Genomic DNA, 19,040 nt, shown 5'->3' on the forward strand with positions numbered 1-19,040 from the left:
TGTTAGTCCTGATCGACTACGCAACCCAATACCCGGAAGCAATTCCGTTGCGCAACATCTCCGCGAAGAGTGATGTGCAGGCATTGTTTCATGTCATATCTCGGGTGGGAATCCCGAAAGAGATTCTCACTGACCAGGGCACCAATTTCATGTCACGCACGATTAGGAAACTTAACGGGTTGTTGAAGGCCAAGGCCATTCGCACAAGCGTCTATCACCCAGCCACGGACGGCTTGAGTGAGAGGTCCAACCGGACGTTAAAGTCCATGATCCGTAAGTTCGTACACGAGGATGCTCGAAATTGGCATCAATGGCTAGACCCTCTGTTGTTTGCAGTCCGGGAGCCCAGGGGCGTCCTGGACCTCATTAAAGAAAACTGGGAGGAGGGGTCCAGTGACAGCAAAAACGAAATCCAGTACGTCATGGACTTGCGTGCAAAGATTCACTCACTAGGGGTATTGTCACGTGAGCACTTGCACCGAGCCCAGGAGAGTTAGAGACGCCTGTACGACAGAGGGACTAGTACTGGTACTGCTGCCCACCTCTAGCACCAAATTACTCGCGAAGTGGCAAGGGCCCTTCGTGGTCACGCGGCGAGTCGGGGACGTGGATTACGAGGTAGCGTGTTCGGACAGTGGCGAAAACAAACAGGTTTACCACATCAACCTCCTGAAGAGGTGGAACGATGTGGTCCCTGTCGAGTTTGCGTCGACGCTGCCGGAGAGAGAAGAGCTCTGGCCGGAAGTCCCGGGCCCAGGACCCATCCCTCCGGTAGGTCGGGGCGAGGACCTCTCAAGGAGTCAGGCGCGGGACGTTGCCGGCCTGCAACTCCGGTTCGCCAACGTCTTTTCGCCCCTGCCCGGTCGCACCCCGTTAATTACTCACGATATCGAGACGCAGCCCGGGTTAACGGTGCGGACACGTCCCTAAAGACTGCCCGTCCACAAACAAGATGTGGTGCGGCGCGAATTGGCGGCCCCACGCCGCGTATGCTGCTGCCTACATTGATGATATCGTCATCTATAGTGGAACTTGGGAGCAGCATGTGCGGCAGGTGCGGCCGTCCTTCAGTCGCTGAGACGGGCGGGGCTCACGGCCAACCCGAGGAAGTGCGTGATCGGGCGGAGGGAGATCCAGTATCTGGGGTTCCACCTGGTGGGGGGGAAGGCTCGGCCACAGGTCGCTAAGACCACGGCTGTGGCCGCCTCCCCTCGACCCAGGACCAAAAAGGAGGTGAGGCGGTTCTTGGGGCTGGCAGGGTACTACCGGCAGTTCGTGCCGCACTTCTTGGACCTGGCCAGCCCCTTGACCGGCCTCACCCGTAAGAGGGCCCCAGATACAGTCCAGTGGTCGGAGCCATGTCAGGTGTCGTTTGAGGCTTTTAAAACAGCCCTCTGTGGGGACTCCTATGTGCTCCTAATTTTGATCTCCCTTTCTTCCTGCAGACGGACGCGTCGGATAGGGGGTTGGGTGCAGTCCTGACCCAGTAGGTGGAGGGGGTCGACCACCCGGTGCTGTACCTGAGCCGGAAATTATCAGACCGGGAGGGTCGGTACAGCACGGTGGCGAAGGAGTGTCTCGCCATCCGGTGGGCGGTCGGCGCCCTTCGCTACTACATGCTGGGGCGCGCGTTCACCCTCTACTCCGACCATGACCCCTCCAGTGGCTCCACCGCATGGACGTCAACGCGAGGATCACCCGGTGGTACCTCGCGTTGCAACCCTTTAATTTTCGGGTCGTGCACAGGCCTTGGGCGCAGATGGCCGTGGCATACTTCCTCTCCCGCTCTGGGGGGGGGGAGTGAGTTGGCGGCTGGATGGGACCCCGGCCTGTGTTGGGCGGTGGGGGGGACGTGCGACGTCTGGCCTACAGGGGGAGTATGGGCAGGTTGGGAGCGCACCGGATCGGCTGGGGGGATTGGACCTGATTGCAAGCAGGTGTCAGCACTCAGGCCAATCAGGGAGTGTTTGTACTTATGTGCCTGCTTTGTGTTGTAGGGAGAAGGAAACCAGGAGAGAACGGACCACAGAGATCCAGACAGAGTGGAGATCATATCAAGAACCCACAAAGAGACGACTCTTGGAGAACCTTTGTTATAGCAAGAAGAATCTTTGTCACAGCAGAAGAATCCAAGATTTTCTCCAACACCTACTGCGAACTTGCTTGCATCTACAGCAAAGAAGTAAACATGGTAATCACGGGAATCTATAGACCACCTTCAGCCCCCATCGACAAGTTCGATGAATGTCTCGTTGCCCTTCAACAATTCATTAGCAGCATCGAACACACTCCTGAACTCCACATCGCAGGAGACTTCAATCTCCCCTTCATCAACTGGTCGACCTCTTTGATAGAGACCGGAAGCAACATCTCCTTAGCAGACCGCCAGGCTGCTCTCGCACTCCTGAACTTCGCGGAGGAGTCCCTTCTCCAGCAAGTAATTCTTGAGCCTACCCGCAACAACAATATTCTGGATCTGGTGTTCTCCAACAACCCAGACTCGATCCACAGTATTGCAGTAGCTAAGACAGAGCTATCTGACCACGATGTAGTGAGTTGTACCCTCCTTCACCCGGAACTCCTCCTTCCTTCGCAGACGACTGAAAGACCTGTGTTCAGCCCATCCTGTCCCTTTGCTGATATCAATTTCGTCTCAGCAGACTGGGATGCCATCAACACCGAACTCCACGAGGTGAATTGGGATGCCATCACCGACCCTAGCAAAGATCAAGACACAGCATGGAAACTGTTTGAAGACACCATAGCATCTATCTGCTGTAAGCATGCACCTTCACACAGCAGCAACATCCAAGCATCCTCAAAGTCCTCCATCCCTAAGCCCAGAAGAGAACTGCTGCGGAAAAAACACCGCCTGAATGCTAGAATCAACGCCATCAAACACAGCGGTCGAACCCCAAGAAACAGCACTAAACTCGATAACCTTAACAAGGAGCGTGCTACTATCGAGCTCCTCATGAAGAAAGACATCAAGCACGAGAGACTCCGGCAGGAAATTGCGGCCATTGGAAAGATGAGAATCAACCCCAAGGCTTTCTACTCCTTTGCCAAAAAATCGGCTAAATTCAAGTCGCCAGTCGGTCCTCTTGCCGACGAGGAAAACAACCTGCAGTCTGACCCCACTGTTATGGGCAACATCCTCCAGAAACAATACCAGAAGGCCTTCAGCAATCCGGATAATGTCGACGCTGAAAGCGTGCAACTCGGAGAAGCACCTGCAGAAGAACTCTCCAGCATACTATTCACAATTGACGACGTCCTTACAGCCATTAGGGAAACAGGGAAGTTCTCCGCTCCTGGCCCAGACCAGTTCCCTGCTCTCGTCTTGAGAGAATGTAAAGACGCTCTAGCTCCATCCATAGCGACACTCTGGCAGCTGTCCTTTGATACTTCAAACATCGCCGATATGTTCCGCTCCCAAAGTATCATCCCCATCTTCAAGAAGGGCAGTAAGGCCGTGGCGGCCAACTACAGACCGGTCTCCCTGACCTCGCATCTCATCAAACTCTGCGAACGCATGATTCGCAAAGAGATGGTTAGCTTCTTTAAACGGAACAACATGTTCAACCCTAACCAGCACGGGTTTCAGTCCGGAAAAAACTGCCTCACCCAGCTCCTTCATCACATCGAGGACATCATGTGCGACCTCAACCTCGACAGAAATGCGGATGTGATTTACCTTGACTTCAGTAAAGCCTTTGATAAGGTAGATCACAAAATTATTTTAAAGAAGCTGCGCTCTTTCGGCATCAAAGGCAAGCTCTACGACTGGATTGCTAGCTTCTTGGCGGGCCGGAAGCAGCACGTCATCGTAGATGGAGTCAGGTCCTCAACCATAGAAGTCATCAGTGGGGTCCCTCAGGGTACCGTCCTAGGCCCCCTTCTTTTCCTCATCTATATCGATGACATCTTCTCTGTTGTCAAACACAGCAAAATCAAAGTGTTTGCAGATGATTCTAAGCTCCACAAAGACATATCCTCGCATGTTGATCGCATCCTTCTCGAAGAAGATCTCCTCTCTGTGGTCAACTGGGCAGAGGCCAACAACATGGAACTTAACGAGGAAAAGTTCCAGCTTCTGCAGCACGGCAAACTGCCTGACTGGAAGCAGCCCTACACCTTACCATCTGGACAAGTCCTCCATGGTTCCGACCATGTGAAAGACCTGGGCGTCTATGTTGATGTCAACCTCAATTGGAGAACACACATAGCTATGAAATCCTCCAAGGCAAAGAACATGGCTAGCTGGGTGCTACGCACTTTCACCTCCAGGGATGTAGCCACCATGATACTACTCTACAAATCCTATGTGCGGTCCCACCTGGAATACTGCTGTCCACTGTGGTCTCCTCACCTGCAGTGCGATATTACCCAACTTGAAGCAGTCCAAAGATCCTTTACTGCGAAGATTCAGGGACTTGGATCGTCAAACTACTGGGATCGACTCCATCGCCTATCCATGTACTCCCTCCAACGGCGGCGTGAGAGATACACCATCATCCTAGTTTGGAAGATCTACAACAACATCATCCCGAATGCTGTGAACCTCGACTTTCGCGAGACCTCACGGCACGGCACTTCCTGCATACGGCCACTAGGATCATCGAAATACAGCAGCATTAACACCTTGAGGTTCCACTCATTCGCCTCGAGAGCCTCAGCACTGTATAACGTGGTCCCTCCTAGCATCAAAGTGCACACATCTCTGGCTACTTTCAAGTCAGCACTTGATGCGTTCCTTCACACTTTCCCTGACACTCCACCAACACCTGGGTACACTGGACAGAACAGGAACTCAATGTTGGAGTGGGCCGGTAGCACGTGTCTGTAATGTTGCTACAACACTGGCGGTGGAGATGCGAGACATCTTGGCCTGAGCCCTCCAGCTCAAAACCAACCCAAGTAACCCAAGTAAGTAACCCTCTGGTCTGGTCAACCCTCTGATCAACCCTCTGGTCAACCCTCTGGTCAACCCTCTGGTCTGGTCAACCCTCTGGTCTGGTCAACCTCTCTGATCAACCTCTCTGATCAACCCTCTGGTCTGGTCAACCCTCCGGTCAATCCTCTGGTCAACCCTCTGGTCAACCTCTCTGATCAACCCTCTGGTCAACCTCTCTGATCAACCTCTCCGATCAACCTCTCTGATCAACCCTCTGGTCAACCCTCTGGTCACCTCTCTGATCTTATGGCTTATCAACACGGGAATGACCCCCACTCACACCGTAGGGAGCTCAGCAGGCGTCATGGAGATCATAAAGCTGTAGCGGTCCATACCACTCAAGCAGGCGTCATGGAGACCATAAAGCTGTAGCTGTCCATACCACTCAAGCCACTAAAGGTACGGCCACACCAAACGCGTTACCTGCGTACCACGCGTATAAAATCGGCAATTTTTCCATAGGGCATTGGTTTACGCGCGTATGAGGTGCGTACACGCGTATCATGCGTACCAAGCAACATTTTACTCGCTGTAGGGGCGTATGAGGCGCGTACATATACGCGCGCATATATACGCGCGTACATATACGCGCGTACATATACGCGCGTACATATACGCGCGTACATATACGCGCGTACATACAGGTCCTTCTCAAAAAATTTGCATATTGTGATAAAGTTCATTCTTTTCCATAATGTAATGATAAAAATTAAACTTTCATATATTTTAGATTCATTGCACACCAACTGAAATATTTCAGGTCTTTTATTGTTTTAATACTGATGATTTTGGCATACAGCTCATGAAAACCCAAAATTCCTATCTCAAAAAATTGGCATATTTCATCCGACCAATAAAAGAAAAGCGTTTTTAATACAAAAAAAGTCAACCTTCAAATAATATTGTTCAGTTATGCACTCAATACTTGGTCGGGAATCCTTTTGCAGAAATGACTGCTTCAATGCGGCGTGGCATGGAGGCAATCAGCCTGTGGCACTGCTGAGGTCTTATGGAGGCCCAGGATGCTTCGATAGCGGCCTTAAGCTCATCCAGAGTGTTGGGTCTTGCGTCTCTCAACTTTCTCTTCACAATATCCCACAGATTCTCTATGGGGTTCAGGTCAGGAGAGTTGGCAGGCCAATTGAGCACAGTAATACCATGGTCAGTAAACCATTTACCAGTGGTTTTGGCACTGTGAGCAGGTGCCAGGTCGTGCTGAAAAATGAAATCTTCATCTCCATAAAGCTTTTCAGCAGATGGAAGCATGAAGTGCTCCAAAATCTCCTGGTAGCTAGCTGCATTGACCCTGCCCTTGATAAAACACAGTGGACCAACACCAGCAGCTGACATGGCACCCCAGACCATCACTGACTGTGGGTACTTGACACTGGACTTCAGGCATTTTGGCATTTCCTTCTCCCCAGTCTTCCTCCAGACTCTGGCACCTTGATTTCCGAATGACATGCAAAATTTGCTTGCATCCGAAAAAAGTACTTTGGACCACTGAGCAACAGTCCAGTGCTGCTTCTCTGTGGCCCAGGTCAGGCGCTTCTGCCGCTGTTTCTGGTTCAAAAGTGGCTTGACTTGGGGAATGCGGCACCTGTAGCCCATTTCCTGCACACGCCTGTGCACGGTGGCTCTGGATGTTTCTACTCCAGACTCAGTCCACTGCTTCCGCAGGTCCCCCAAGGTCTGGAATCTGCCCTTCTCCACAATCTTCCTCAGGGTCCGGTCACCTCTTCTCGTCGTGCAGCGTTTTCTGCAACACTTTTTCCTTCCCACAGACTTCCCACTGAGGTGCCTTGATACGGCACTCTGGGAACAGCCTATTCGTTCAGAAATTTCTTTCTGTGTCTTACCCTCTTGCTTGAGGGTGTCAATGATGGCCTTCTGGACAGCAGTCAGGTCGGCAGTCTTACCCATGATTGCGGTTTTGAGTAATGAACCAGGCTGGGAGTTTTTAAAAGCCTCAGGAATCTTTTGCAGGTGTTTAGAGTTAATTTGTTGATTCAGATGATTAGGTTAATAGCTCGTTTAGAGAACCTTTTCATGATATGCTAATTTTTTTAGATAGGAATTTTGGGTTTTCATGAGCTGTATGCCAAAATCATCAGTATTAAAACAATAAAAGACCTGAAATATTTCAGTTGGTGTGCAATGAATCTAAAATATATGAAAGTTTAATTTTTATCATTACATTATGGAAAAGAATGAACTTTATCACAATATGCTAATTTTTTGAGAAGGACCTGTATACGCGCGTACATGTACGCGAGGAGTTCAAAAAATTGAACTTTTTACGCTCATACGCGCCGCAATAGCCAATCAGCGTTGAGCTTGACCCGACGTCACTGGCAGAGAGTAGTGAGCTTGGACAGAAGCATACGGCCGACATCTTTCTTTATTCTGTGTGGAAATAGTAACATAGTTACGCCATTAAATGCTTTTATGGAAACATTTTTAGCGAGAAATGTGCATTTTACTTTCATAATGTTCGCTCGGTGAATGTGAAGGATGTTTGGTTTGATAGTTATGACGAAGAGGGAACGCTCCGTTCACTTGCATGGACAGAGTCTCTGGTTACTAATCAACCTCAACGTCTTGGCGGACTATATATCTGCTGATCAACACTACGAATGCTGGAAACACACCAGACACACCATGTGAAGTTATTTAACCCGATTATTGTTATTTATATCCGAGATTATTTAATCTAACCCGATCTAAACTCTATCACCCAAACACGGCGGCGTTTGGGTTTCCTACCTCGGACTCCAGCGCAGCCATGTCCATGGCAGCCACGGCCGGCAACTTTCTTTATTCTGGGTGGAAATAGTAACATAGTTACGCCATTAAATGCGTTTATGGAAACATTTCTAGCGAGAAATGTGCATTTTACTCTCATAATGTTCGCTCGGTGAATGTGAAGGATGTTTGGTGTGATAGTTATGACGAAGAGTGAACGCTCCGTTCACTTGCATGGACAGAGTCTCTGATTGCTAAGCAACCTCAACGTCTTGGCGGACTATTTCTCTGCTGATCAACACTACGAATGCTGGAAACACACCAGACACACCATGTGAAGTTATTTAACCCGATTATTGTTATTTATATCCGAGATTATTTAATCTAACCCGATCCAAGCTCTATCATCCACCCAAACACGGCGGGGTTTGGGTTTCCTTCCTCGGACTCCTAAATCCAGCGCAGCCACAGGCTGGGGGGGGGGGGAGAGGAGTTTTGGGCGGTCTCATCTACGCGCGTATGCGTACGCGCGTATCTGACCATCTTTGACACAAAATGGTCAAGCAACATTTTAGCTGCATTACACGCGTACATGGTACGCGAGGTACGCGCTTGGTGTGTTCGCACCTTAAAGGTTGCAATCGGGAAACCAAAATAAAATATAAATATAAATACAAATGTGTATACATTAGGTTGTAGTATTATTCACTAGTGGTAGCAGTGTATATGGCAGTAAGATGACTGAATGAGGATGGAATTACACTTCCTATTGAGGCATGTGTATGAATGACACGTGCAATATTGTGCAATAATAGGCACATATCCGAGGCAGAAATAACAGGGTTAGGGGTCCATGCAATTATTATACATATTTTTTAAACATCTTTCTGAAGCAAAATCATCCATAAAAAGACATGATTGTTTCCATAAATGTATTAAAAACCTTGTTAGAACATGTCCACACTGTACACCATGCATAGGGAAATATGAGCACATAGGATTGAATTATGGGCCTGGTTTGCATGATGGAGGGGCCATCTGCAATGGAAATGTCCATGTAAAGTGAAGAGGTAAGCGGTGACCACAACTCCATTCCAATAACAACCCCATTAAGACACAACCATTAGCACGACACTAGCTGAACACAATGCATTCCATATTAGGAACAATGTTGCGTCTGCTAAATTAATTAACAATTTCATAGATGGATGGATGAAGTACATTTATTTAATTTATTTACATTATTGTTACTTTCATTACACTTACATCCATGCAAATGTTATTATTACAAAAATCTATGCAAAGAATTGGGGTGCACATATATATATGTCGGCAAACTTTTTCAGGGTCATAACTAAAAGAATGAAATGTGTGTTCATTGTTTCAGCCTCAGATGCTCTTAGGGCTGGAGCAGGAGATGATCTACCGCACAGCATTTACATCTCTGGATGTGGTACTCAAACGGATTACCACAGTTTTAAATCTTTCCTTTGGATATTACCAACTCTTTTGGGAATAACCGGACAACCATTTCTGTGTCATCATGACTTTAAATAAGCACATATAATGAAAAAAGTACATATGTTGCATTGTACACTTGAAAAGTTGAAATACTCGATGATTGATTTGAGTAAACTGGCTGACTGAATGTATCTATAACTGATCCAAATACTAACACACAATATCTCCTTTAGTAGAACTTCAAATCCAAGTGTCAGACTGTGTGCTGTAAACCATTATAAACCTTTTTGAAAGGCTTTTGTTATGATATCATATTACTGGCAGTTTTGTTACTGTGTTTTTTTCGTTAAATGTTCTTCAAATGCACATTGTAAAACGACTTATTGAGGAGTGTGAGAGATTCAAAACTCTACCTCTGTAAAGACAAACATGCGCATATATATATATATATATATATATATATATATATATATATATATATATATATATATGTGTGTGTGTGTATCCACATATTAATACAATCCTGTCATTTTTTATTGAAATGCACTCTGTGCTCGATGACTTGATTTGCATCAGATGCACCACGTGCTCCAGTCCTCAGGGGTGTGCAGGGTGTTGGTATCTACCGCGCAGGCGCAGCTAAATGTACCCTAAAGAACAGGAAATGAGCATTCAACACATCTCCAATAACGACATGTCGCCTGCTTGAACAGCCCCATTTCTAAATTATAACGTTGTTTTTTTTTGGCAAACATCTATTACTAACAATATACATATAGCGTGAACATACGTGGCTTTTGAAGTTTAATTCCAAAAGTCTCGACTGTGAACGGAGTGTTTTTCCGTGAGCAGGGCGTGTTGGAGTGTGTTTGGGGACTCCTCGTTAGATGTTAGCTGGTTAGCTCCGGTTCGTTACTTTCTTTGGGGTTTGATCTTCGGGGTTTGAAGATGGGCTGCACGCTGAGCACGGACGACAAGGCGGCGCAGGAGCGCAGCAAGATGATCGACAGGAACCTGCGGGACGACGGAGAGAAGGCGGCCCGGGAGGTGAAGCTTCTGCTGCTGGGTAAGAGACGGTCTGGTCTACTTCATGGAGGAATAGGGGGTCTGGTCTACTTCCTGGAGAGAGATGGGGTCTGGTGTACTTGCTGGAGAGGGAGGGGTACGGGGTCTGGGTCTACTTGCTGGAAAGGGAAGGAGTGTGAGTCGACTTGCTGGAGAGCGGGGTCTTGGTCTACTTGCTGGAGAGGGAGGCGGTCTGGGTCTACTTGCTGGAGAGGGAGGCGGTCTGGGTCTACTTGCTGGAGAGGGAGGCGGTCTGGGTCTACTTGCTGGAGAGGGAGGCGGTCTGGGTCTACTTTCCCGCAGACCATAGATGAGAACGTCAGCCTGTGTTATTTAATCACAATTTGAGGATTTTGTATCAACGATAAAGAAATGAACTTATGCGTATTGGATTTGAAAACACTAAGTGGAGTCATTATGCTCATGGGCGGGTAGTGAAAAGTTGGGCTGGAGTATTTTCTTCTGGATAGCATATTAGCCACCGAGAGCTACACTAGTGTAACACAGTTAGATATATTGAAACAGAACATATACATGAAACAGGATTAAATTAAAGATATTCATGAAACGGAGTTAATTAAAGATATTCATAAAACAGGGTTCAATTAGAGATATACCTGATACAAGTTAAATACAAGATGTAGATGATGCAGGGTTAAATTAAAGACATACATGATAAAGGGTTAAATCAAAGATGTACATGATGCAGGGGTTAAAAATATCCATGATACAGGGGGATAGCCCAGTGGCCATCAGCTAAAGACGAGGTTGGGTTTTTAGATCAAATTAATACAGAGTTAAAAGGTCAGCTACTAATGCATCTCGCATCAAACTTGTGCGTTGTAAACGTGTTTAAGATGATCAATTGCGTTTTGTTAACTATCTTAAAGCTACTATTTTGTAAATTCCAATAATGTTACATTCTGTTTTGAAGTCAACCATTAGCTGCCTTCTTGAATGTAAAACCATTAGTCTGAATTTAAATCTCAAACTCTGTCTCATGAGTGTATCAGTCGTTCAGTTATGGAGCGTTTGATATCCGATACGGTCTTCCCCGATTCCTCATTAAACCAGGACGCGGATCATTTGGCTACAACTGGGAGTGGGGGGATAGTGAGAACATGTGTGGCAACCTGGATATGCCAAAACACAACTGAGTTTCATTATGCTGCCACTGCTGCGTTAGGCTCCATCCCTTCTGATCTACAAAGGATTTGTTTACTGTGTTGAAACAAGCAGTTCCCTACAGTTGCATCGATGACCTCGTCAGTCAATTATAGAAATAAGTTGTTGGATGTACATGGGTTATTTGAGATGGACCGGAGTCGGTCTTCATGGTAGCTTATGTTTGCCTGTATTTCGAATGACCGTCTGAATCTTATGTGTGAACTCATTTGTATTATCCCCGAATGGGGAGAGGATTCTGTGATGCTATCCATGATTGGAAATCTTACACTATGTCTTTTTGAAGGGGAATATGAGCCCCATATTAGCTACATGGTTGTTATTCCAGTAAAACCAGACATTAAACGGTCTATAATGCCCTTTGAGCAAAAGTAAACACTGTCATGTTTCCTATTCTTACAACTATGTATTTTGTCCAACAATGTCCTGGGGAGAGTGAAACAGGCCTTCTTGGTGTGGCGCTGTATCCTCCCGTAGCAATTTAATATTGGCAGTGCCTCAGTGGAGGTCGCAGGCTTTTGATGAAGTGGAAGTCTGATGAGCTGTTAGTCACCTCTGGTGCCTGGTCCCACGGGGTGCTTCTGTTTATTCATTTGGGAAGGAGAGTCGGAGAACTGTTGTAGTCGCAGAGGAGCCCCAGTTCCCAGCTCAGGGAAGGCTAATTAAAATGTTGTGTGTTCAGGTGAAAACATGCCTACCTCAACTCGGCATGAAATCCTGCATGAAAGCCTCAACGGGGCAAATTAACAGACCTGTGCTGAGTATCCCCATGGCTCACAAGAAATTACTACTTGCATACCTTGGTGTTGGATGATGGAAATATGTTTGTCTAAGATGGTGGGAACCGTCCGATTGAGGTGGCCACTAGCAGTGAGGCTACAGTGTGAGGTGGACACTAGCAGTGAGGGTACAGAGTGAGGTGGCCACTAGCAGTGAGGGTACAGAGTGAGGTGGCCACTAGCAGTGAGGGTACAGAGTGAGGTGGCCACTAGCAGTGAGGGTACAGAGTGAAGTGGCCACTAGCAGTGAGGGTACAGAGTGAAGTGGCCACTAGCAGTGAGGGTACAGAGTGAAGTGGCCACTAGCAGTGAGGGTACAGATTGCCCCCCCGATAACGACTGCAGAGGCCTGTTTTGTGTTGGGTGTCTTGTACTGGCCTGTATTGTGTGAGGTGGCCTGTTTTGTGTGAGGTGGCCTGTACTGGCCTGTATTGTGTGAGGTGGCCTGTATTGTGTGAGGTGGCCTGTACTGGCCTGTATTAGTGCTGGCCCGAATTATTCGAATACTCGTTCGGAAAATTCGTATTCAAAGCTTAAATCAGTATTAGCTTCGTTGTTTTTTTCACGTATGGGACGTTACCAGAGCGAGGGAGGCAAACTATAAGCGACACAAAGCAGAGAAGCAAGGGAGGTGGAGGAAGAATAGATATCTTGTTTCCCTTTACTTTATAACACAACATCAGCGGGATCTCGGGAGGTAAAGTACTGCTTAGCGAAATGCTAACCTTAGCTTAGTTGTTTGTTTACGTTCGCTGTACAGCGCCACGCCAATCAAATGTGACTGGCTTGCTGAAGAGCGTGAGCGTCTTGGGAACACCAGGTCAATATAATGGATAGAATATGGACACTTATAAAGACAATCAATGTTCGGTATTTGTTATGGATTTATTGTACAAAGTCCCTGAAAAGATGCACGTTCCAGGATGAATTGAAAAGCTCCCGTAAGGGCTGAGATGGCAGAGGACAGCTGATTTGGAACGGAACAACAGCTGTTCACTTCCACGGGGAAAAACTAAGAAACTCCAACTTACTTAGGCCTACTAATTAACGTTCAAAAGCTATTAAATCTTCAACAAAATATGCAGATACTGTCAAAATCGGTTCCAGGGAGTATATAGGGATTATTAATGCTTTTGATGGTGTGTTTTTCTGGAACGAGTATTCGAATATTCGCTTGGAAAAACCAACGAGTATTCGAAGCCGGAAAAATGGCATTCGGGCCAGCCCTAGCCTGTATTGTGTGAGGTGGCCTGTACTCGCCTGAATTGTGTGTAGGGCTGAAACTAACGATTATTTTAATATTTGATTAATCGGTCGATTTATTTTTTAGATGAATCTGATAAAAAAAGAAACATTTGTAATTGCCGCATCTTTATTCAAAAACTGAACATTACTTAAAATTCACAATGCACGCTGAGGTGTAAAAACAGGTTATTGCTCCAACGTCCCGGAACTATTAAAAGTAATAATAAATGATAAAAAAAACAAAAACATAACTGGGATAACACAAAAAAAACATACAATGTATGATATACATTTATATGCGTGATCCGATGCGTGATCCACACATCAGTTGATAAAAAAAAAAAAAGGTTGTGCCTTCACGTGATCAATTACGGTACTTACAGCATCATCGTAGAATCGTAGCGAAATACAGTTTCTGTTTTGTTTTATTTGGCGTTCCGTAAATCCCATTGAAACGGAATCCGGAAGCGGAAATGTTTCTGCTTGGTTGTAGTCTTTTCGCTCGGTTCTTCCAACAGAAATCAAAGGATTTACAAAATGCCAAATAAAACACGATAGAAACTGTATTTCGCTACCATACTTGTACCGTTGAATATGAACTCTAAACTCTCCCAAGGCAATGCAGACATCCTGAATTTAAAGTCTTGATTCCAGGGTTAAGGATTATCTACCATCCATGTTAAAAAGAAGGAATAATGCCTCGGATTGCATTTTTTTTAAAATATTGACTATGCTTAAAGGAAGCAGGATTATTACCAAATTTTTCACTTTATTTTGTTTTTACACAGTTGAAGATTTTATTTAAGGTCACATTTGTCTTGTTATCTTTTTTGTTGTTGATCCGAAAATGATCCGACCCCTGACTCAAAAACCGTTACACGATCTGAACCGTGAGTTTTGTGATCCATTGAACCCCTAGAGACCTAGAGAGTGATTAAGTTGTATGTTTTTGTTATTCTGTCTGCTTTATTTGTTAAAATCAGGTCCAGTAGTGTTTGTGAAGGTTTTGTTATTCTTGTAGGTTTATTGGGCCCTATTGTTGTTAAGGCCTTAACAACACAGTACTTGGGGAAACACTGGGGTGTTAGGAGTTAACCAAGTTTCTGCAAGACACAGATATTCAAGGTTCGAGTCTATGATGACTATATGCTCTGTAAGGTGACCTTGGGTGTCTTGAAAGGCGCCTCTAAATTAAATGTATTATTATTATTAAGTAAATGTTCAAGTTGTTCCGTCTTTGAAACAACGCTCCGTATGTTTAAATGTCCGCCGAATATCCCTTTCGGTTTTCTATTCGGGTTCCACAATACACTCGCGTGATTGACAGTTTGAAACAGTTTGGTTTTCAGTTTTTTGTTCGTCAGAGTTATTATTCATAGTCCGTGGTACATTTGTCACAATAGTGGGACCAGCATTTAGAAGAATGTAGCCAATGTAGTTTAGTCTCCCGAGTTTGCAGCCGTAAGTGTACCTTGTAATCCTGCGGGGAATGCATGGTGGAGTTTCTCCGGTGTTGTGGGAAACTGTTGATAGACCCAAAACAGCTGTTTTACCAGTCAATAGCCTGGAATTACATAGGGTCCATGGGCCCGGGATTTAAGTGAACATCGGCACATAGCCAGCAGTGTTTCCGCTAGAAGAAATTGGTGCCGGTCATGTGACCGGGAAGGTTTCATTTTACCGGTCAAATTGGAAAAAAAAACGGTCGGATATTGTCCGTATTTATTGCACTTAAAAAAATTGATAGGCAGGCTATATAAAGAAGTGTGTGATCATATTTTGATTCGCCATGGTTGTTAAATACCGGTGCTCCGCAAAGCTTGCCGCCGGCTTTCGCTAGCTTGCCGCCGTTTAGTTCATAAACCGACGGTAGTCTATAGGGAAGCGTGTCTATGTTCCCCGAGTCCTATGTTCCCCTCTTTGTATGAGACTGGGGAACATGGACCCTTTTTTTTAAAGAGTCCTATGTTCCCTGCTTTTCCCAAAAAAGGGTCCTATGTTCCCCGATATGTATGTGACCGGGGAACATAGGACCCTTTTTTTTAAAAAGGGTTCTATGTTCCCCGGTCTGTTACTTTTTCAACCATTACTGCCAAATTCCGGCCGAGATAACTACCATTGCATGTCTTTACCTTTTGTGGAAGAGGGAGAGACGTCGGAGAACCTGACGCAGTATATTCATACGCCGGTAAACAAACCCCGAGAAGCCCAATCCCTACGAGAGCTCCCCGCGCTACGGCCATCCGGAGGCGCACAGAGCTTTTGGCCGTGATATTATTATACAATTATATTATATACTATTATATAAAGAGCTCCGGGAGTCGCAAACGGCAACAATCACTTTCTCCTCCATGCTGCAGTTCACCCCAGACTGCACTGCACTGAGTTGGCCGGTTGAACGCTGATTGGCTGTTACGTTCGACATGTCACACTGTTGAACGCCGATTGGCTGTCATTACGCGAATGCCGCGTCAAAGTTTAAATATTTTTCGGATCGTTTTCGCCCGTTTCGGCTCCGTGTGGACGGGGCCTTATTTCCAATCGGTCATTCTGACCGGAGACATTTAGAATTTTCGGTCCTCATTTTTTTCCGGTAATTACCGGACAACGGGAACTCTGATAGCCAGTTCCTCCAGGTTTTCGCGGCCTGAAATGCCTGATGTTGCGTGAGCTTTTCCAAAAAGTTGCGATGAAAGTTGCAGTGTTTTTTAAAAGTTGTGAATGTTGCGATTTTCCTGATGTTAGATATTAAGTTATTACTGCATTTTTCCCTGAGTAATTTGTTAATTAATTGATGTTTCTTTCAGTAACAACATAATTCGCCTCTGGCGGCCATGTTGTTTTGTCCATCAACTTCATTTTACTTGAGCAGTTAGAACTTTGGTCCCCAACCGCCATTAAGTTGGTCTCGCTCAAATCAACCATTCTGTCTAGGAACTGTGGTGATTTCAGTCACAGGCCACGCCCATATCGATGCCACACCATAATTAAAAATATGTGGATTTCATCTTGTTGAGAATTTGATCCTGAACAACATTTTTTTATTGGACTCAAGTAGGGCTGCAACGACAAATCGATAAAAATTGATTGCTAAATGCGTTGGCAACGAATTTGGTCGTCTATCGTTGTGTCGCGCGATTAATAAGTTACTCATAGGCGCAGCACTGTTTACAGCCAGCCGCCAACAGGTTGGTTCACGGTTCATGTACGCCCACAGCGAGCGGTAACTGTGGCCTGGCCACGGTAGGCTCTTGTACATACGTCATCACGTTGTAACACGTCATCACCAAGCGTCCGTTGCATGGACCATAATAAAGTCTGCCGCCAGTCAGAGTTTTAACAACAATGGACAACAACACAGAGAACACACCAACAGTTGAACCGCTTGACGCGATGTTTACCGTTTAAGGGGAAAGAAGGCTCGTCGCCTTTATTATGTCCGTTGTCGTCGCATGGGCTATACGCCATCCAGCTCAGGTTGCGTAACCGTGCGCGTGTCGGCTCATTAGCATCTGTACCGTAGCGGCCCGTACCTTAGCAGCACACCTCTCCCAAGTGGCCAAATTGGCCTGGCCTGGCCAGACTGGCCACACTCACACTGGCAGATTTGAGCACGGTTAGGTGTGAAAACGGCCACGGCCAGATGGCCTAGTGTGAGTGCACCCTTAGTGTGAGCGACCACAGCTTGTATTTTGGTCATATCTTAAAACTGGACTGTAGGCCTACATAAAAGTGTTGTACCTTCACTGTCTTTGGGTTAAAAAAACTCCTTCAACTCGGTATCCGTCTAGTAGTCCAACCGAAAACTGTCAGCTGCTGCTGCTGCAGACGTTGTGCAGACGGGCTCGGAGTCGGCACCGCGTGCAACAACAGTCATACAAAGCAGCGGTAGTAATCACACAACCGGACGGTGTAGAAAGTCCCGTCAGTTAAAAATAGTAATGCAGTTTTTCAATCCATGTTATAATCGGCAGGATATTGAGCTAGTTAGCTTAAAAAAAAAAAACTGACCAATGGTCACAAACAGTGTCAAATGTGATGTGTTCAGGTCGGCTCAGTAATATGATTGATGCGTTCAAATGCAGCAGAAAAAAAATAATAATAATTGAGATTTTGGTGAAAACTTGTTTTCCCAGTAATATAAAATAGATAGTAAAGATAGAATTATGACCTGTTTAATGTCCTATCTTGAACTATCATCATCTTATCAGTAATTAAAGCAATATTACAAGTTCTATTTCAAGGGGTCTCGAAAATGGTATCAATAGGTTTGACCGGTTAACCATGGACATCCCTTATATACATTAGGGTTGGGCAATCGTCTACAAGCTTCCATCGTCCGATAGCGCCCCCTAGCGATCGCCGATAGTCGATACTATCGGGGGGTCATCTTTATAATAATTTTATAATATTAATTATTTATAATAATTTCAGCGTGAGCCTCCGCTGATTTAAGTTTCGATGCGTCGGCGCCGGCGGCGCTTTCATGATGACACACGCTGATGACACACAGCTCGTAGCTGTGTTCGAAATCGTTCCCTATCACGGATATAGTGCACTATATAGGGTGCTCGCTATTTTGTAGTGTTGTTCGAATTCTCACTGGTTAATTTCATGCCCTATATAGTGCACTTAAAATACCCAAAATGTGAGTGTACATATGATGTTCCCTACGTGTTACTCCCATATACCACAATGCAATGCAGTCGTGTTTTTCCGGAGGAGAAGAAGAAGCTCAATAACCGCAAGCGGCGAAAACTACTACATTTAATGATGGAGTCTCCGGCTTTCGTTTAGAAATATCAACAATTTATTTGGGATTTAACAAGAAAATGAAACATTCAAAATTAATAAGAAAAACCTTGTTCAAGGAAATGTAACATTCAACATCAATGCAAACTCCAGCTTTCCTCTAGAGTGCCCGGTTTGTTTACACAATCTGGGCGCATCTGTCTGCGTCACACAAATACCCGGCGCATTTACTGACGCAAATGACGTTTAGAAATGTTCAGCGTAGTGTCCGAATTCTCGTTTGTACGTTCCCTATGTAGTGCACTATATGATGAACACTATAGGGAATAGTGAGTGAGTGATAGGGCTGTCACTTTTTCCAAAAATGAAATTCGAACGAATTTCCCCCCCCCCCAATTTCCCCCCCCCCCCCCCCCCATAGAACACGACACGATTTATTGTGGAAATCACGTATACCTACTGAATTCATAACAGCACAGGATAAAAACACATCTTTGATAACACATTTGTAAACACAACAAGAGGAAGCTCCGACACACAAGTGCGGCTGTCTTTTACACATTAACAATAACTGCTCGGAGCGCGATATGCGGAGCGCATGTCGTCCATGGCACGCAGCGTCGCAGCCTATATAAACGAACAAAATGTGAAGCCGACCTCCAACACGGCATGCTGCTCGTTTTATTCCTTACGGAAAGAAAATTACAAGTAGTCTCGCAGCTCTCCGTTACCGTTGCAGCTGCTTCTGTCAGCCGTGCTGTATAAGTCCCCAAACAGGCTGCCCATCGCGCCCAGCGCAGCAGCGGACTTTTCTCCCTGTCGTGTGCGACGATCAGTGTCGGTCTCCGTTT

General features: G+C 45.9%; 1 protein-coding gene across 1 annotated transcript in view; it reads left to right on the plus strand.

Annotated features, from left to right (window-relative positions):
• Window positions 1-9,799: 9,799 nt before the first annotated feature.
• Window positions 9,800-19,040, plus strand: part of LOC132464806 (guanine nucleotide-binding protein G(i) subunit alpha-1) — a 30,448-nt gene continuing 21,207 nt past the window's right edge. Inside the window, exon 1 of the mRNA XM_060061412.1 lies at window positions 9,800-10,229. Coding sequence (XP_059917395.1) covers window positions 10,112-10,229 — 118 coding nt within the window. The 5' untranslated portion in view covers window positions 9,800-10,111. The remainder of the gene's footprint in view (window positions 10,230-19,040) is intronic.

This window comes from Gadus macrocephalus, chromosome 9, assembly GCF_031168955.1.
Source record: "Gadus macrocephalus chromosome 9, ASM3116895v1".
Classification (NCBI taxonomy): Eukaryota; Metazoa; Chordata; class Actinopteri; order Gadiformes; family Gadidae; genus Gadus; species Gadus macrocephalus.